General features: G+C 44.8%; 1 protein-coding gene across 1 annotated transcript in view; it reads right to left on the bottom strand.

The window, feature by feature from the left end:
- CACHD1 (cache domain containing 1) overlaps positions 1 to 21,085 on the bottom strand; it is a 191,296-nt gene that overhangs the window by 68,081 nt on the left and 102,130 nt on the right. Inside the window, exon 4 of the mRNA XM_006125035.5 lies at positions 13,908 to 14,014. Coding sequence (XP_006125097.2) covers positions 13,908 to 14,014 — 107 coding nt within the window. The remainder of the gene's footprint in view (positions 1 to 13,907; positions 14,015 to 21,085) is intronic.

Below are 21,085 nucleotides of genomic sequence, written 5' to 3'. Positions count from 1 at the left end.
CTGCACTTAAATGAAAAGACCACAGTTTACTTCAAGTATCAGAGGGGTAGCTGTGTTAGTCGATCTGCAAAAGCGACGAGGAGTCCTGTGGCACCTTATAGACCAATAGATTTATTGGAGTATAAGCTTTCGTGGGCAAAGACCCTATGCCACCAGCACTTCCAGCTATCTCTGAGACACCACTGATTTCCTGAGAAAACTACAATGCATTGGTGATCCTCCATAAAACAGCATCCTAGCCACCATGGATGTAGAGGCTCTCTACACCAACATCCCATATATAGACAGAATACAAGCTGTCAGGAACAGTATCCCTGATGATGCCACAGCACAACTGGTGGCTGAGCTCTGTGACTTTATCCTCACACACAACTATTTCAGATTTGGTGACAATATATACCTCCAAACCAGTGGCGCCACTATGGGCACCCGCATGACACCACAACATGCCGACATTTTTATGGCTGACCTGAACCAATGCTTCCTCAGCTCTTGTCCACTAGCTCCCCTTCTCTACTTACACTACATTGATGATATCATCATCATCTGGACCCATGGGAAGGAGGCTCTGGAATAATTCCACTGCAATTTCAACAATTTTCACCCCACCCTTATGTCTCGTAAAATGAGATATACAGGATCTATCGGAAAAGGCTTTCTTTAGCGATAGATCAGCCTCTAGACTGTCGCTTTTCTCTGACAAAACTCCATACTGGAAAAAAGCGGCAGCCATTTTTATGCTAATGAAATGCAGGATGTTTAAATCCCCACTTCATTAGCAATTCTGCCCAGCCTAATCTGCATCCCTCTGCCTGCAGAGGGGTGCAGTCTAGACATACCCCTATAGTCCTCAGCTAAAACCTCTGCAATGCATCATCAGTGATCTACAACCCATTCTGGACAATGATCCCTCACTTTCACAGGCCTTGGGAGGCAGGCCAGTCCTCGCCCACAGACAAGCCGCCAACCTGAAGCAAATTCTCACCAGCAACTATACACTGCACCACAGTAACTCTAACACAGGAACCAAACCCTGCAACAAACCTCGGTGCCAATTCTGCCCACATATCTACACCAGCAACACCATCACAGGACCTAACCAGATCAGCCACACCATCACGGGTTCATTTACCTGCACATCTACCAATGTAATATATGCCATCATGTGCCAGCAATACCCCTCTGCTATATATATTGGCCAAACTGGACAGTTCCTACGTAAAAGAATAAACGGACACAAATCAGATATCAGGAATGGTAATATACAAAAACCTGTAGGAGAACACTTCAATCTCCCGGACACACAGTAGCAGATATAAAGGTAGCCATCCTGGGGGAAAAAAACACCTTCAAGAACATACTTCAAAGAGAAACTGCTGAGCTAGAGTTCATCTGCAAATCTGACACCATCAGTTTAGGATTAAACAAAGACTGTGAATGGTTAGCCAACTACAAAAGCAATTTCTCCTCTCTTGGTGTTCACACCTCCAGATCAGCTGCTAGAAGTGGGCCTCATCCTCTCTGACTGAATTGACCTCGTTATCTCTGTCCTTCCTCTTGATTGGTACTCTTTTCTTATGCCTGCATATTTATACCTGCCTCTGGAATTTCCACTACATGCATCTGACAAAGTAGGTCTTTGCCCACGAAAGCTTATGCTCCAATAAATCTGTTAGTCTATAAGGTGCCACAGGACTCCTCGTCGCTTTTGCAGTTTACTTGAAGATATTATTGGCTCCTATACAGTACCACATAATTGAGCACTCAAGAAGTTTTAAACACTGAATATTTAAATTTTATCAGTGTAAATTCTGGGATTTAACTACTTTTCATATTGAGAAGCCCCTGGTTACAGTATTGTGTCCAGTTCTGGGAACCACACTTCGGTAAATAGTGGACAAATTGGAGAAAATCCAGAGGACTGCAACAAAAATGACAGAAGGGCTAGAAAACATGACCTACGAGGAAAGTTGAAAAAAAATTGCGTTTGTTTAGTCTGGAAAAGACTGAGGGAAAACATGATAACAGTCTTCAAGTATGTAAAAAGTTGCTTTAAAGAGAGGGTGATACATTGTTTTCTTTAATTACTGAGGCCAGGGCAAGAAGTAACAGGCTTAAACTGCAGCATAGGAGATGTAGGCTAGACACTTAGAAAAAACTTAACTGGAAAAGATAACCGAGGAAGGTTGTGGAATGTCCCTCACTGTGTAACCTGTTCTTTTATATCTCCAAACACCTGTCAGTGAAAGTCTAGATAATGGGGACTGGACTACATGACATATTAAGGTCTCTTCCAAGCCTCCATTTCTATGATTCAACCAAGTGATTATATCAACAACTTTCTTATTTTGCCAAGGAGTCATGCTTTGAATTCAGCTCTTCTCTTGAGAAAATAAAAATGTTCATCTTCCTAATTAACGGATTTCTCTCAAACTTCCAACAAATTACTAGAATCACCAGCATCCTTAATGGCCTCTCTTCCTGTTCTTCATTTACTCAAAGTTCTGGTGGTTTATTTTCTTCAGCCAGCAAGTTAGTTTAAAGCTGCCTTCTACGGAGACTGCTAATTTTATCATAACCTCCTGCTTATTTTTCTATGACCACAGTGTGCAATCTGCTGTCAGATAAGAAAGGAGTATGACAGCTGAAAAAATAAGCTTTATTTCCTTCAGGTGCATATTTATTTTTCATCTAATAAAGCACCAAGAAATCCCTGCAGAATCTTTCTACTTTCTTATTCCTGTCTACAAAACCAAGCAGATGTTCTTTCTGACTCTATTCTCCCTCACCCCAAAACTTTTAATCTCTGAAATGATTGACTCTACTTTAATATCTCATATTTCTAGCTAAGACAGTCTTGGGATTGGTTCTATAAGAACAAGAGCCTGACAAAATGTGTCACAAGGTAGACTGCCTGCCTCCTTTCTAACTTAGGTCTGCATTTGTCAAACATCTTTCAGAATTAAAAGCTAGCTCGTGCTCTCATGAAACAGTGCAGGACTTTTTGCTAGTAATTTTATTTCACGTGCCTCTGACAGTGGCCTGTATAGAACTCCCTAATTTCATCATCATCATCATCTCCTCTATCCATATTACTTCTAATATGTAGCATGATATACATTCACGCTGTTTAAAATGTACTTGCTAGAATTACATATCCCTCTTGTAATGCCACCAAATAAAAGCCCATTTTTTAAGAGAGGTTGTGGAAGCTGAACGTTCAAGATTTAAACACTAAAAGTGCAAAAGCTTATGGCAGAAGTCCATAGTTCTGCTGCAAATATGAGGAAAAAAAAGTTTAACTAAAGTCTAAAAAAGAGAGCACTGAAGGATTCTCTCTCTCTCTCTCCAATTACACATTGCTACCATGACATGAAGGACTTTGAGAAGGAGACCCCCCCTCTATGATAGAGTTTTGTAAAACTTCAAAGAGAATGCGATAATGATAATACTTAGCACTTACAGACCGCATTTTATATCTTCAAAGCATGGCAGAATCATTAACTAATTAATCTTCAAAGTGCAGCACAAACATTTAGTAACAAAAAATCCAAAAATATTCAACATGATTGCTCATTATAAAACAGTTATTTTTAATTCTCTTGTTGAGTATTAACTTTGAAAGAGTGCTACAGGCTGTTAAAATGCATCTGCACACACGTAGCAGTTCTTTAAAGAGTGACACCCAACTAGTGGCATTAAGGAGAACCTTGTTTATTGTTTCTCAATGACTCCAGAATGAATTTGTTCAGTGTACAGATAAAGAAATGTTCTTTCTACCTGTTAGCACTGCAAATGTTAAGCTTGTATTTGAAAGTTAAACTGTGTCTAACTCATACCTCCTCCTCCTCAAGTATAAAGGACTCTGTGACTGGAACCTAATTAACAGTCAATTGTTGTTATGAGCCAGAATTAAATTATTTTGAAATAGCATGTCCACACTATAAGGAAGCCTCAAAATTAGTCCAAGTCAGGCTTCCCTAAAGTAGACATGCGATCTCAGTTTAGAGCCCCAGGAGGAATAACTTAGAATGGCCCTGGTGAAGGCTATTTTGAAATGGCAGAAGTGGAGCATCTACACACGCCTTATTTTGAAATAGCTATTTTGGAACAGGCGTTATTCTTTGTATAACGAGGTTTACAGAAGTTGGAATAAGCCTTCCGTTATTTCAAAATTATTTCACAATAATGGAATTGCTGTGTAGACGCTCACATAATTATTTCACAATAACGGCCGTTATTCCAAAATAAGTTTGCTGTGTAAGTTTGCCTAAGGGAGCCTGCCTCAGACTAATTTTGAGGCTTCCTTATAGCGTGGACATGCTATTTCAAAATAATTTCCTAGTGTAGACATGCCCTGAGTGGCAAGTTTGGGCTTAAATCACAAATATGCTGCTGTGTCCAGATGCAAACCCTGCTTGCTGGGAGTTCTTTGTGGGCCCCAGAATTCAGAAGAAGTAGAGACAGAAGGCAGAAACAAATACGTGACAGCACTTGTTTATACTTGAAAGTTAATACAGAGGGCATGAATTTAAAAAGCAAAATCTATTCCTGAATTGCACTAGCTGTGGATTTTCTTACTGCAAATAAGAGAATCTTGTTTTGGCTTAGCCGGGTGCTGCCCACCCTGACTACATAGGAGGGGCACATAAACCTAAGCACAATCTGGTGCAGACCAAATGGATTCTACATACTTTAATAAGATTTAAAGTCACCTGTATTGATTTATTTTTTTAAGTTCATCTAGTTTAGTATGATTGTCTATTTACACACTTGTGTAAACTAAAATGATGAACCGGTCATTAGCATATTATATTGAAACAGGCCACAGGCAAGGGAGCAAACAGCCACGCCGGGCCCCTGGGCAAGGTGGGGGAGGGGAGCTTGTGCCACGCTCTGAGAAGGGGCAATGCCTTTGGCAGAAGGGATGGGGCCGGGGCAGCAAGTGAGATGCACCCTCCCCCCAGCCTTTAGAGCTACCTAGAGTGGTCGAGCGGCACTCCAGCTGTGATTTAAAGGCCTGGGGCTCATGGTGCCATGGGTCCTAAGGCACTTGCCCTCTTTGCCCCTCCTGTTGGTGGGCCTGGCCACAGGCCTTATGAAATGCTCCAACAGACCACATATAGCCCATGGGCTGTAGGCTGAGAACGCGTGGTTTAACTCAATCCACTTTGAAAGGTGTTCTTTTTCCAGAATAAGAGTGTCCATACATGGAGCAATTCCTGAATAATTCCATTTATAGATAAGTTCTTAGTCCAAAAATTATCATTCAGCTAAAACGCCACAGTGGTCATTGCAGCAGGTGTGGGAATATTCAAGAGGATGCATTTACACAAAATGTCAAGAGATAGCAGCTCCTAAGCAAGCACTCTAAAATCTCCTCTCTCAACTTTTCTATATCCAGTATATTCACCAGCCCAAACTCTTCAGCAGTACTGTATGGAAGTGGACTTGGTGGAAGAGCTGTATGAGCTGTCCAGCTACGGCATCAGCATCACTCTTGGTGAAATGTGTTGGATAAAATCCCATAGGGACTGAAGTACTTTATTTATCCACGGAATGGAAGGCAGGAGTCTTCTATCCATGAAACAGAGGTAACACACCTAGGGTACATCTATCCAGCAGCATTATTTTGGAATAACATGGTGTGCATCTATTATTTCACACAGCAAGCTATTATTTCAAATTAATTTTGAGATGGAGGACTTCTTACTCTGACTCCTGTGATCCTCATTTCACAAGGAGTAAGGGAAGTCAAAGGAAGAGTGTTTTTCCTTTGACTTCCTTCTGTGTAGATCGCGCCAATAGCCAAATTAAGCTATTTCAATTTTAGCAACACAATTGACGTAGCTGAAGTTATGTAGCTTAATTGAACTTTTGCCCTGTAATGTAGATGTGCCCCTAGTGGCAGGGAAAGTTCTCTCACACTGACCAGATAGTCAGCTCAGTCCAGAAGGAATCAACTCCACGGATTAAAATCCCTTGAAATTCTTAGCCTCTCCACTGAGATGAACAATGGGGTAGCCAGTTAGCAAGTCACAGCTATAGAGGTGGTGATGGCTTTTGTGATGTAGACTCTTGTTCCCTGGGAATTAGACAGTGATTGACTTATTTCATGTAGTCCACCATACAGTCATTTGATAAAAATAAATTAGAAGTAACAACCTCCTGATCACTCATTTTCTATGGCTTGAATTTTGTTGTCACTGCAGTGTCTTTTGTTTTCAAAAATTTCTTTGAGGCAGCCAAGATATGGTTGCTACTATCAGTGACAGTACAAAAGGCAAACCTCTTACTGACATTGAGGGAAGTCAGCATTCCCAGTTGTTCTGTTTTCAGAAATAGATCGTAGCTGTTTCGTTTCCAAATGAAAATTTCTGGGCTAAACCTTCTAAATTCAAAAGATGAGAAACAGAACGTCAGCTACTTTGGAAATGCTTCAAATAAACTTCAAAACCTCGAGGCAAACTCTGGAAGACCCATTTAATCAAACGGACAGAAGGCTGGCAGTTCTGCTCAACACGTACGTGGTCTCTCTGGTCCAGCTGTCTCCTCACAAAATCTTTCTATAATGGTTCCAAAAAGGACCCTTCACATTTCTTTCCCATGTACCTGACTAGAGTTTCCCCAGGCTGCTCTTTTCCCTCTTCCTGGCACCCTGAGTCCTAGTCAGCACAGATGGTCAGTGTGGAGAGCTCCCACTAAAGAAAGTGCAGTGGGACCTGTTCAGGTGGAAATCTAGAGTAACATATTCATTCCAGGTAAAAATGCTGAATCACCTCTCCAGTGATACAGTACCCTTCGTCCTCTCTCCTCTTGATTTTAATTGTTACTCCCGCACTGATTGTTTTTAGGATACACACTCATTAAAGAGTCAGCGTTTGTTGGCAAATAGGAATAAGGTGTTACTTAATTTTAATGTTTTGGCCTTGTAATTTATGTCAGGGGAGCTATATGCCTTGGATAGGTACCAGGGTTGTTTTTTAAAAATTAATTAATTAAGAAGACATTTGAAGGGCAAGAATGGTTCCAAGTTATTTTTATAAGAGTTTCTACAAAACATAAGGCCAACAGGCATTCTTCCAGAAGTAAAATAAATTCTTTCACAGGAATTTGACTTAAACAAACATTCCGTCCATTTCAGAGTATGCAAGCCAAATACTGCAGCAGTCTGCTATTGTAGGGGAAAAGTGAAATAGACTGGAAACTGACCTAAAAAATGGTATTCTCCATACTAAAAGAATAAAAAAAAAAGTGAACAGATGTCATAAATAGTGAAGTTGGACTTCTAACATGTGGTTTGCAATGGACCACCTTTAATATGGGTGTAAGTATGCAGCCTTCCACTCCAATTATGGCAAAGCAGTGTATGTACGTAGCTGAAAGAGTATGCACAAAGTATATTACCATAGGGATCAGTTCTGGATCCTGTTCTGTTTTATATCTTCAGCAATGATTTAGATAATGCAGATCAATGACACAAATTTGCAGATGATACCAAGCTGAGAGGCGTTGCAAGTGTTTTGGAGAATAGAATTAAAATTAAAATTCATCTTGACAAACTGCAAGAAATGGACTGAGAAATTCAATATGGACAAATACAAAGTACTCCACTTAGGAAAGAACAATCAGTTGTACACATACAAATTGGGAAATGACGACCTAGAAAGCAGTACTGTGGAAAGAGATCTAGGAGTCATACTGGGTCCCAGGATAAATACAAATCAGAAGCTTAACACTTGCCAAAACAAACAAACAAACAAACAAACGTGCCACATTCTGGGATGCAATAGCAGGAGTACTGTAAGCAAGACATGAGAAGTAACTCTTCTGCTCTAAACTGTGCTGATCAGGCATTAATTGGAGTTTTGAGTCCAGTTCTGGGTGGTACATTTCAGGAAAAAAGTGGATGAACTAGAGAAAGTCCAGAGAAGAGCAACAAAAATGATTATAGGTCCAGAAAACATGATCTAAGATTTACCCAGCCTTGCTCAGGTTCATTAAGTTTTGTTTTACTCTACCAAATATATAGTAGGTATGTCGCAAGATTTTTACCAGCAGATGGGTCCCTGCTTCACAAAATAAGATACCCATTGCTCAGGTCCTTAACTCCATTTTTGTTTTTCTTCATTTAAATCAGTGCTTTGTGGCGGGGCTGGGGATGATGAGCTCAATATGCAGGCTCAGCTCTCTCTTATTGCAGCAACTTGGTGCTAGGTCAGAAGCACCTTTCTATGACTGCTGCAGCTCCAGTGGGCACAGCTGGTGTAAGGGTGCATGTCCCCAGACTGGGTCAGGTCCAGATTCATTCACACCCTGTGCTCCCCAGCCAGAGTGAGGAATGCAACAAACTGTGAACTTTCACCTGGCTCCCTGAGGAAGGGGAGCAGGCAGCAAGCAACATCCCCATATGAATCAGAGGTGGGAGGGGGAGGGGAAGAGGCTTCTATCTCCCCCCCCCACATCCTCCATAAAGGGCGTATGGTGGGTGGGAAAATTGGGACGGGGCAGTCCTGGACAGGGATGGAGGGGGGAACACAACCCCAGCCAGCCCTTTTCACTTGCCTGGTGATTCTGTCCCTTTTCTGTGTAGTTTTACATGTTCCCGTAAGAATCAGAGGGAGGGGGAGGGAGAGCCACAACGCTCCCCCCGCCCTTCCTAAAGGGTGCCTGGAGTTTATGTGTAGGAAGTTCAGGAATGGGGCAGTCCCGGATGGGGGGAGAAACTGCCAACCAGCCCCTTTCACTTGCCTGGTGATTCTGTCTCCTTTCTGTATGGTTTTATGAGGAGCAAGACCATTCCAAGCACATTCAGTTTTCCTGGCACAACCAAGCCCTTACTTTGCTATGAGAATTTGGGGATCCTAGCTCTTACCATTTAGGAAGGGTTCTTGAACAGACAGACAGACTCGCAGACAGACAAGCCCTCTCAAATATATAGTAGATTGGCTGGGCCGGCCCGAGCCCTTTTGGCACCCTGGGCCTGGGCGCACAGCGCATGAGTGAGCCCGCCCATGGGGTGTGGGCCCGCCCCATCCCAGGACGCGCAGGCCCGCCCCCAGGGCGCACGGCTCATGCGTGGGCCGGCCATGGCCGCTGGCGTGCAGCCTGGGGCCTGACCCCGGGGCACACGGCGCATACGCTGCCCAGACTGGCCTAGCCAGTGCTGCTGGCGCGTGCGCCGGGCTGTGCATGGCCCCGTGGCCATGGGGGAAAGGGTGCTGCGGGAACCGGGCGCGCGGCGCCTGATGGCAGCTGTAAGGGACGCCGCACGCACCTTACAGCTGCCATCAGGCACCCCCCATGGGTTGGCACCCCAGGCAGCTGCCTGGCTCGCCCATGCCTCAGTCTGGCCCTGTAGATGGGAGAAGACTGAATGCATTGTGTTTATTTAGTCTGAAGAAGAAAAGACTAAGGGGGGACATGACAACAGTTTTCAAGTACATAGGCTGTTACATGGAGAAGGGAGAAAAACTGCTGTTCTCCTCTACAGACAGGACAAGAAGCAAAGGGCTTAAACTATAGTGCGGTTTAGGTTGGATGTTAGGGAAAACGTGTCAAATAGTTAAACACTAAAATAAATTGTTTAGGGAGGTTGCGGAATCTCTGTCATTATTGATTTTTGAGACCAGGTTAGATAAACACCTTTAAAGGTAAGAATGATGTAAATTGATCCATTTAGGCAATTAATGTGGCCTGCCAACTCCTAGCAAGTTGAAAATCTTCAGTTTTAGCATCCCTTTTCCTATCAGTCAAGAGGGAAAGTGATGGGTGCCCACAAAAGGAAAGTGAAGGAAAAAATAAGCTAAATGTTGCTGCCAATCCTAAATTGCACTAGGGATGTAAAATTTTGATTATTTTGCTAATCGAATGGTCGATGCAATTTGCATCGACTATTTGATTAGTCAATAAGGGCGCTTCCTTATTGACTTCCTTATTGACTAAGTGTAGCAACAGCCCCAGGGTCCAGCTAACCCCAAGCTCTTTGCAGTGTTGCTGCTTTGACACCACCATGTGCAGGCCGGGCCCTGGGCTGCACATGGTATTTCAAAGTGGCAGTGACAATTGGAGCTTAGGGTCTGACCCCCAGGCTCCATGCGCTGCTGCTACTTTGAAGCACTCCCTCTTCTTCCCCCCACCTTGCTGCCTCTTTCTGATTTGCTTATCAGATAGTCGACTAGTCGTTCACATCCCTAAATTGCACAGCATTTATTTATGACCATAGAAATTAATCACCTAGACCCAACTGAGAGTTTTAAAGGGGTATGTAGGCAGAGGTTCTACCCCCCAATTTGTACTTCCCTTATCAAATTTGTTGCAAGATCTCCAAATTCTAAGTTGCTATCAGGGAAAGGGATGGGAAGAAAATCCCACTGATAAGAAGTTGAAAACAACTTATTTTTCTAGAACCAAAAAAATCAAAGTTGTATGCTTCTCTGCTCGTTCTGCATAAACAGTTAAATAAAACTATACAAAATGGAAGTCTACAGTCAAAACCTAGTTTTAAAAGTTACAACCCAAAGCCATCTGAAGCTGATATGATTGAGGCAAAATAAATAACGACTTAAAAATTTATTATTTCAAAGTCAACAGGATATTAAAAAAGAAAAGCCTGTGGCATAGGACCAAAGGCTGAACTCTCAAGGGATAAGTCAGAAACATTAGGTTGTAAGCATATTTCCCGTTTTAAAGTATATCCAGAAAATGGGCAAAAACGGCAAGGAGTCCTGTGGCACCTTATAGACTAACCAAAGTGTTGGAGCATAAACTTTCGTGGGTAAAGACCCACTTCGTCAGATGCAGTCCACAACTTAAACCCCTCCAATGCATTATCCACAATATACAACCTATTTTGAAAAATGACCCCTCCCTCTCAGAGGCCTTTGGGAAAAAGCCTATTCTCGCTTACAGACAACCACCTAACCTGAAACAAATCCTTTCTGGTAACCACACTACACAGCTACATCATAAGCATCCAGGAATCCAGCCCTGCAATCAACCCTGGTGCATGACAACTCTGCCCACACATCTTATACAAGCAACTTCATCACTGGACCCAACCACATCAGCCACCAAATCAGAGGCTCATTTAACTGCACATCCAGTAATGTGATCTATGCCATCAAAAGCCAGCAATGCCCCACTGCAATATATATGGACAAACTGGACAGTCCCCACAGGAAAGAATTAATGGACAAATCAGATATCCGAAAAGGCAACACACAAAAACCTGTTGGGGAACACTTTAATCTCTCTGGGTATGTCTACACTACAAAGTTAGTTCGAACTAACGGACGTTAGTTCGAACTAACTTTAAAGGTGCTACACTAGCGCTCCGCTAGTTCGAATTTGAATCGAACTAGCGGAGCGCTTAGTTCGAACTAGGTAAACCTCATTTTACGAGGACTAACGCCTAGTTCGAACTAGCTAGTTCGAACTAAGGGCTGTGTAGCCCTTTAGTTCGAACTAGTGGGAGGCTAGCCCTCCCCAGGTTTCCCTGGTGGTTGGCCAACACCAGGGAAACTCTATGCCCCCTCCCGGCCCCGGACCCCTTAAAGGGGCACGGGCTGGATACGGTGCCCGTGCCAGGTGCAAGCCTGCCAGCACCCAGCTAGCAGACCCTGCACCTGGCACGGCACAGAGCCACCCATCCGATGCCCCCCAGCCCACCCCCCCTTGCCGGGACCAGGCTGGCGGCTCCCGGGAGCTTGCCCTGGACCGCAAGAGGCGGGCACCTTCCTGGGCTAGTGCGGACATCGTGGACCTCGTCCACGATCTCTGAACTAGGCACAGGAAAGTGGCCGGCTAGGGCAGGAGAGCTGCCAGCCTGGCCACCCAGGACCAGGTGTGCATGAAAATCAAGGGGGTCCACTAAGACCCCAGACCCTGAGCCCTGAGCTTACAATGGCCGTCCTGGGTCAGACCAAAGGTCCATCTAGCCCAGTAGCCTGTCTTCCGACAGCGGCCAACCCTAGGGACCCTGGAGGGGATGGACCGAAGACAGTGACCAAGCCATTTGTCTCATGCCATCCCTCTCCAGCCTTCCACAAACTTTGGGCAGGGACACCACTCCTACCCCCTGGCTAAGACTACTCCATGGACCCATCCTCCATCACTTTATGTCACTTCCCTTTCAACTCTGTTCTAGTTGTAGCCTTCACAGCCTCCTGCAGCAAGGAGTTCCACAGGTTAACTAATTGCTTTGGGAAGAACAACTTTCTCTTACTAGTTTGAAGCCTGCTACCCATTCCTTTCCTTTGGTGTCCTCTAGTCCTTCTTTATGGGAACTCATGAAGAACTTTTCTGAATGCACCCTCTCCACCCAACCCCTGCTTTTAGAGACCTCTATCCTGTCCCCCCTCCGTCTCCTCTTTTCTAAGCTGAACAGTCCCAGTCTCTGTAGCCTTTCTTCATCTGGGACCTGTTCCCAACCCCTGATCATGTTAGTTGCCCTCCCTTCTCCCAGCCTTTCTCTTCCCCTCTCCCACCTCCTTTTCCCAGTCTCCCCTAGTTTTTTTCAATAAAGACAGAGTCAATGTTGGAAGAAACGTTATCTTTATTTTGTACATCAATAAGAAGGGGGGCTAGGGAAGGGTAAGTGGAAGGAGGTGAGGGAGGAATGGGGTACGAGCCCCCGATGGGGAGGACTGGGCTGGCTCTGCGGGCTTCTGGGGGTGGAAGCTCTCCTGCAGCCCCCCAATTACTCCCTTTCCCCAGATGGCAGCCTGCGGCAAGTGCAGCCGGGCTGATGGCCGAGTGGTGTGATGGGCCCAGTGTGGGCACTCAGGGCACTCCAAGCCAGAACTTCTTTGCAAGCGGGGCACCCCTTAGAACTGTGTGTCCGGGGTGGGGGTCGGGACCCTTTAAGCGCAGCCCTCGGCTAGCCTGAGACAGCATCTCCATGCTCTAAGTCCTCCTTTTATGCCCTGCCGGCACTGCTTCCGGCCATCCTTAAGCCCTGTTCAGAGTCCACTCAATGTGGACTTGCTAGTTCGAACTAGCAAAACGCTAGTTCGAACTAGTTTTTAGTTCTAGATGCGTTAGTTCGAACTAGCTTAGTTCGAATTAACTAATTCGAACTAAGTTAGTTCGAACTAGCGCTGTAGTGTAGACGTACCCTCTGAATACTCATTAAGGGATCTCCAAGTTGCTGTGTTTCAGACCAATTCCACAAGCAAAATACACAGAGAAGGATTGGAACTCCACTTCATTCACAAAGTTTAACTCTCATGCAAATGGTTTAAATTGCAATATCAGTTGGCTCACACATTATCAACCAACTAAACAATGAAGGTGCCAATGGTTCTTGATGTCTGTATAGAATCTGGTGTTAGTCTATTAAAGACTAAATAGTTAGAAGAAGCTGATAAGAACCATTACTTGCATTAGGAAAGGAAGAGTACTATTTGCTGTTTTTTAAGTTTTTCCTGTTACAGACTGACTCGGCTAACCCTTTGAAACTTCTCTACCCAATGTTCTCTTTCCCCACCTCCAATTATTTTTCCTTCCCTTCCTCCTTCCCTCCCTTCTTCACTTATTTATTCTTGGTTCTGGACTTCCAACACTCCGGTCATCTGAAGAAGTGGGCTATGCCCACAAAAGCTCATGATACCATCTACATGTTTTGTTAATTTTTAAAGTGCTACCAGACCATTTGTTGTTTTTTAAGTGTTTCCTTTATACATGGTGTGTTGGAAAAAGTTTTCATGACATTTTTATATTTAGACTAATGGCATTACTTTTGATATAATCTTTCAATCATGAAATCGCAAATTAGGAGCTGCAGGGAGAAAGGGATGGGAGAAATAAAAGTGTATTGCTATAACATTACTATGGTAATGTTAAACTCTAAAGAGGGCTGTAGGGGAGGTGTGGAGAACACAAAGAAATATATTTGTATTACTTACCAGAGTTTAAATCACGCCCAGGATTGAAGGCTTTGCTATTTACTGTGGTAGACAATCTATCACAGCTAATAGTTCTAGAAACATTGGTGTTAAAATTCCCATCAAACCTGAAATGACAAACAAGATTAGCAAAGCAAAGCTGACTCTGTAAAAACATCTAGCCAAGAATTTATAGAAAAATTATCAGTTCGTAAATAGCAACTGGAGTTCCATTTGCATTTTTAATGGCACAGTCAAAGGAAAATTACAAAGCACAAAGCATGGTGAGTTAAAACTCTTCACTTCCCAGCCACATCCTACTCGCTAATGTAATGTGTTAATATTTTCATTTTCAACCTTGTAACATGCATGCAATCATAAAAAGCTATGTTCTTCTGCAGACCAGTGCTGGTTTGTTCTCTAGCAGAATTTTTGTCCTGTCTAGCTGTAAGACACTGAACTAGTGAAGATTCCAGCTTGGGAAATCACATCATTAGGAATGTTTTCCAGCTGTTCAGCACACATTCATTCCACTGCACTTAATTACACACCTTTTTATTAACCTGAACATTTCCTCTACCAACCTTGCATTCACTGTTTTCAAACATTGTACTTGTACATGGTTACATCACTCACTACTATCTCTTGGTCTTTGGGAGTCTATATATAAGGCAGTTACAAGCCTACTTTCTGTAGAAAAGAATGAGGACTTCCCGTGTAAGTATATTTTAATACATTTTAATTTACATTTTCCATATTTACTAAGTGAAATAATTTAGAAATAGTAATGGAACCTCATTTTAGATGCAAAAATATAAATCAAACCCCAATTACTTTAATGAAATTAAGGTATTCTCTCTCAGAGTCTGGTTTTTAAAATGATAGTAAATGTGCTTCCTATTTAAGGTACTTAGGATGCATCTGCACTGTTATTTCGAGATAACTAGTGTTATTTCGAAATAACAATGTGAGCATCTACACAGCCATTCCGTTATTTCAAAGTAATTGCGAAATAACGGAAGGCTTATTCTGAAATCTGTAAACCTCATTCTCCAAGGAACAACACCTATTCCGAAATAGCTATTTTTGAAATAAGGCACGTGTAGATGCTCCACTGCTGCAATTCTGAAATAGCCCCTCACCAGGGCCATTCTAAGTTATTCCTCCCCAGTGCCTCCTGGGGCTTTAAACCGAGATAGCACATCTACATTACAGAAGCCTGCCTCGGACTAATTTTGAGGCTTCCCTGCAGCTTAGATGTGCTATTTTGAAATAAGCTATTTCGGAATAACTATTCCGGAATAGCTTATTTTGAAAGAAGCGCGCAGTGTAGATGTGTCCTTAAAGAGCAGCAGCATTTCTAAGTCTTTATTTTATTAGAATTACCGATCAAAATCTGATCAACGGGACCCTTGTCATAAAAATAATAGATGTGTCAGATCAGTACATCTTATTTGCTATAGCCCCAGTTTTTTAAAGCTATTTAGGCAATGCTGCACTTAGCATCATAAGAACTAACTGATTTAGGAGCCTAAATCCCATTTTCTAAAAGCACTCAGACACTTGGAGTCTAACCTCCCACAGCTGCGGATGGGATGTCGGGCACATCTACACTACAGGTGCTACTGTGGCATAGCCGCGCCCTGCAGCCTAGACACTTCCCACAGCTTTGCCTACATTTGAAAATGTAAAGCCCTGCAATGGCAGTGCTTTAGCGCGGCAGTATGGCCACAGCGTGAGTGCTGGGCGAGAGCTCTCCCAGCACTCTAGTTAAACCACCTCCACAAGAGGAGTAGCTAACTGCACTGGGAGGGTGGCTTAGACTCACTCTTTGCAGCGTTGCAACTTGCTGAGCTTGGAGGGAGGGTGTTTTTTCACACCCGAGCCAGAAAGTTGCAGTGCAGTAAAGGGGCAGTGTAGACTTAGCCTACGTCCAGAGAAGTAGTTTTCATGTCAATATAGTTAATCCACTGTCCCAAACGGTGGTAGCTCTGTCAGCTGAAGAAACCCTCCCATAAACTTAGCCACGTCTACACTAGGAATTAAGTCATCTTAACTGTGACACTCCAGGGTGTGAAGGCCCTGAGTGAAATAGCTAAGTGGATCTAAAATGCATAGATCAGGGCTTAGACTCCTAAGTGCCTTTTGAGATTTGACCCTTAAATCAGTTCGGTGTTGTGATGCTAAGCACAGCAATGTCTTAATATAGAGGTGGGGAACCTATTTGGCTTTTGGGTTGCCTGGATGCAGCCCCCAAGGCTCAACACTCTTCCCCCCCTCCCCGCAGCACTGGGGAGCCAGCACACCAGCCCACTGGTGTATCCCATCTCCGCACGTGCACCCTACCTTGCACCCAGCCCTCCCACCCCCAGTTGGCTCCGGCATCCTACCACCCTCCCAGCCCCACCAACCTCTCACACCACAGACCCCACTCCCTGACAGTCCCTTCCCATACTCTGAACCCCTTATTTTTGGCTCCACCCCAGAGCCTAGAGGGGACATAAAATCTAGTAACCAGTCCCGTCCCCCCGACTCTGCCCTATGAGGGGAATGTGGGGAGTGTCTTTCTACTTCTCAGTCAGGGGCCACAGCAGTGAGGTGTTTTTGGTTTTCGTTGCTTCTCACTTGTGTAGCCCCTCACTGGTTTTTCTGTGGGTCAGTGGCCCTGGCCCAAAAAAGGTTCTGCGCTCCTGCCTTAATAGCTTAAAAACATGGGCTTCAACGATGCTGAGCACTTTGGTGGTATTTGACACCTAGTCGTATTATCATAACAAATTGCCCTCCACCCTGAGTCTACAGGAGTGAGGCTCTGAAAGAACCTAACTCTTCTTAAGAGAAGTTGAGGGGAAAGCAAGTTTAGGAAAGAAATCAGGGAAGAAAGGCTCTTCAAGACCATCACATTGCTAGTGTTACAGTTTTAGGTAACAGTGCTAGTTCTAGAAAATACTTTGGTAACATTAAATCAGTAAAAACACTGGCCGCTTTGTTTCAATATTAGCAAGCAAAAAACCTGGCATATGTTCGTACAATATCTGCCTGACCTCACCGCCATTCATTAATTTGGGCCTACATTCAGTAAAGGAATTATGTGCATTATTGAACTTCATTGTTTTCAGTAGTCATTAGGGTTGCCAGATGGTTGAAACAAAAATACCGACCCCCCCCCCCCGCCAAAAAAAAAAAACACACCGGGAAAAAATTCTGTTGAAGAAAAAAAAAGGGGGGGGGAGACCAAAGTTGTTGGGGGGAGGGGGAAAGGAGGAGGGGGAAAGGACTCCAAGACTTATTAAGCAAAATAAAATAAATAAAAAATAAAATAAAATAGCATGTTCCCTTTAAGAGTGAGTGCAGGGATAGGAACAGGGAAGCAGTTGAGCATTAAGACCCAGGGGAATCAATGCTTCCCCTTGGTCAGCAGCCATTTTGTGCTGGCAGCCTTGCAGAACCAGGTAAGCATGGGGGCTGGCGGGGGTAGGGGTGTTGGGAGTTGGGGGCGGTTCGGAGGGGAGGGCGAGAGAGGCCATGCACTGTTTATAGGGTTGCCAGGTGCCCAGCATTTTTGCCTCCTGGCTGGGGAAAAAAAAAATCAGAAAATACCAGACATTTTAGGTGTCCGGTATTCTCTGAATTTTTTTACAGGATAATACCGGACTGTCCGGGTGAATACCGGACACCTGGCAACCCTAGACTGGATTGCTCAATTGCTTTAATTGCCAAGCACACACACATAAGTGCTTTTGCTATATCAGGGCTTTAAATAGTTACATATGAAGCTGGTCTCCTTCCACCAAAAGAAAAAAAATCAACACAGATTTTCATTTAAAAACAGTATTTTAATTGAAAAACAAGTGATCAAACATTCAAAATTCAGAAAAATTGTGACCCATGCTACACACTAACTTGGATCTTGATCTGTGAGCAGTTTTTTAGTCTGTCTGTTAGTCACATTAGAAACTAAAACAGTAAACAAGCTCTTGGGGATACCGACAGTCTTTTTGCTCTGCTCTTGTACAACACTTACCCTAGCTGTAGCTCCTAGGCACCATCACAATGCAAATAAAAAAACTTCCCGGTTACCTCAGTTTGAGATACAAATAAAATGCAAAGACACAGACACCCAGAGGAAGCATAATTTGAGGTTGAGCACTTTATTGCTCCTGTGGGCAGAGCTGCATGTTACCCAACTTTTACAGTGCAAATGCAAACCTGTGGGGGAGAGCTGGTCAGAAGGGGGACAACGCTGGATTCAGTGGGGACAGAAAGGGGTCAGCTGTGGCATGACTAGACAATTCAGCATATGTAAGCCAGGAAGTGTGTGACTGACCCTCTAGTAAACTCCTGCCTGTGGTAAGTGTAGGCAGCAACTGAGGGTGCCAGAGAACTTTTTCTGCCTGATGAAAATGGGCAAGCCATGAGACTAAATCTAGGAGAAATCATTATTTTCCAGGTTTCACCAAAAACCAATTAAGATCTGCCCACTGATACCTAGACCATTCCCTGGGATTTTGGAACTGATTAGATGTGGTTTTCAAAAGTTCCTGTGTTACAGGCGGAAAAGTTGAGAGCAGGGCCTCGTGTTGCTCCAGGGACACATCTTTATCTCACATCTGGGAGTACTTTTCATGGCTCTGTATTTGATGATGTGCCTCAGCTTTGCACTTAAAATAGGGATTCAACCACTTTGTTCTGTAGCATGTTTCTGACTTACAATTCATCTGAAAATGTTATAAGAAAATGTAGCACTTGCATTAAACATCAACCTTGCTCCAGCGGAAACCTTGAGCGCCCCAGCAGACACAGCCCACAGGGCTGAAGACCAAAATCCCCTCTTCACAGGGCAGAAGCTCCTAGCCCCATCACTCTGCCACAGAGCAAGCTCCCATCAATCTGGGGGAAGGGGGAGAAGCCTGTGAGCTGCACTTTACTGCAGGAGTGGGGAACCTTTTTGGGTCGGGGGCTGCTGACCCACAGAAAAATCAGTCCGGGGGGGGGGGGGGGGAGAGGAGGCTGCATACAAGTGAGAAGCTAAAAAACAAAAAAACCCTCACTGCAGCAGCCCCCGACTGAGATCAAGAAAGACATTCTTTAGATTCCCCTCACACACCAGAGCCTTGGGGTGGAGGGGCCCAGAGTAATGGATTTTATGTGCCCATGAGCCTTAGGTTCCCTACCTCTGCTTCACTATAAAAAAGCTTGCAGCCAGGTCACTCCTCTCCTAGGATTTCAGGTTGCCTCCTAGAAAATGAGGAACACGGTTAGGGTTGCCAGGTGTCCAGTATTAACCCAGACAGTCTGGTATTTTCACCTCCTGTCCAGTAAAAAAAAATTCAGAAAATACTGGACACCTACAATGTCTGGTATTTTCTGATTTTTTCCAGGCCAGGAAGTGAAAATACCAGACTGTCCAGGTCAATACCGGACATCTGGCAACCCTACACACATTCAGCAACCAGGCCCAGCCCCCTCTTCTCCTCCCTCCCCACTGCTTACTTGGCTCTGCAGGGGAGATGTCTGGGTCGAAGCAGGGAGGCAAGATGGCCACCGGCTGCCTGTTAGGAGAGGCAGAGCCTAGCCTATTCTTAAAGGGGTCATGCTGGGGTTTTGTTTTTTTTTTGCTTAACTCTCAGGGTCCTTTTTTTTCCCCCCTCTCAACGACTTGGGTTTCCCTCCTTTTTTTTCCTCAACAGAATTTTTTTCCCTGGTGGGGTTTTTTTGGGGTGGGAGAGCTGGGGTGTTCGGTGTGTTTGGTTAAACCACCTGGAAACCCTAAACATGGTTAGGCAAGACACTTTATTTTTTTTCACTGGTAGTCACTAACCTTACACAGGAACTCTGAGATAGGTTGGGATAGAATGCAGTTCTTCACGGCAGCCTTCAATAGCCCAAACCAGGCCTGGGTAAAATACCCTCCATGGGCTGGATCCAACCTGCCAAGCTATCAGATCTGGCCTGTGGACACAATGGGAAGCCACAGGCAGACTTCCTATCTGACCCCCACACGCTGCTGAGAAAAGCTGCTGTGGGGCTCTGTTTGAACAGCCGTGAGCTCGGGGAAAATCTCATTATCCAATTTCCGCCCAATGGGAGCTACCTTTTGTCAACAGGTAGCTTGTAAAGCACCTTCCTCCTCTCCCCTCAGGCTTCTAGCTATTCAAAAATCACGGGGGCGGGGCAGGCAGGGAGTCTGCTTGAGAAGACTGGTGGCTGGAAGTCAAACCGGTAAGTCTCCTAGCCAGAGCCTGCTTCTAGCAGCCCATCCCACAAACCCAAACCGCGGTGGGCCTGATCCTTACTTTTTCATTCTCCCTCCCCCCGCTCCCAGAGTGCGGGGCTGTGTCAGGGGGGCTAGCAGCTGTGCACACCGGGACGCGGCTTGCTTTTGATGCTGTTCCCCGGACGCTGAGGGAGCGAGGGGAAAGTGCTTGCATCCCCATGCGTGCTTCTCACACACCAACCAGGCGTGAGAGGCACGCACAGCATGCAAGCACTTTCCCCATGTTCCCCTGGCTTCCGGAGAATGGGATCAAAAGTAAGATGTATCCCGGTGTGCACAACTGCCGCCCTCTCCCCAAGCTTCCGAAGTTCCGCCCTTGCCTCACTGTACTACTGAAATTGCTAGCTTTAAATTACCAGTTAGAGAAGAAATAAATACCTTGATTTAAAATGTCAAGTAATATCAGTACATTTTTTTCTTATTGCACTTAAAAGCCGTTAGACTGAACTCTGGATCTGTCAGTCAAGACAGGATAGGTAGTATATGAAACAGATTTAAAGAACAGGAACCACAATGGTGTCTAATTTTGACACCCCCCCCCTGGGGAATGTAGTAACAGAAGGTACAGTAAACTTCCAATAATCCAACACCTTTAGGACCCAGGGGGTGCCGAATTATCAGATATGCCGGACTATCGGAAGGGGGGGCTATGAGGGGTCTGGGGCGGGGTGGGAAGGATGCCACCCCAGACCCCTTATAGCCCCCCCTTCCGATAGTCCGGCTCTGCCCCAGGCGTCCCTGATTCAGCCACTGCTGGTCAGTTTCAGCAGCGGCTGAATCGGGGACGCCTGCAGCAGAGCAGCTGGAGTGCTGCCGGGTTGGTCGGGTAGCGCCGACCCTTGGCGCTGCGAGACCAACCCGTCAGCACCCCAGCTTCTCTTGGGGATGCCTGAGGCAGAGCAGCTGGGGGGCTGCTGGGTTGGTC

Source organism: Pelodiscus sinensis, chromosome 9 (genome assembly GCF_052426305.1).
Source record: "Pelodiscus sinensis isolate ZL-2025 chromosome 9, ASM5242630v1, whole genome shotgun sequence".
NCBI lineage: Eukaryota > Metazoa > Chordata > Testudines > Trionychidae > Pelodiscus > Pelodiscus sinensis.
The sequence above is the reverse complement of the archived record's forward strand: the minus strand, read 5'-3'. Positions and strand labels throughout refer to the sequence as shown.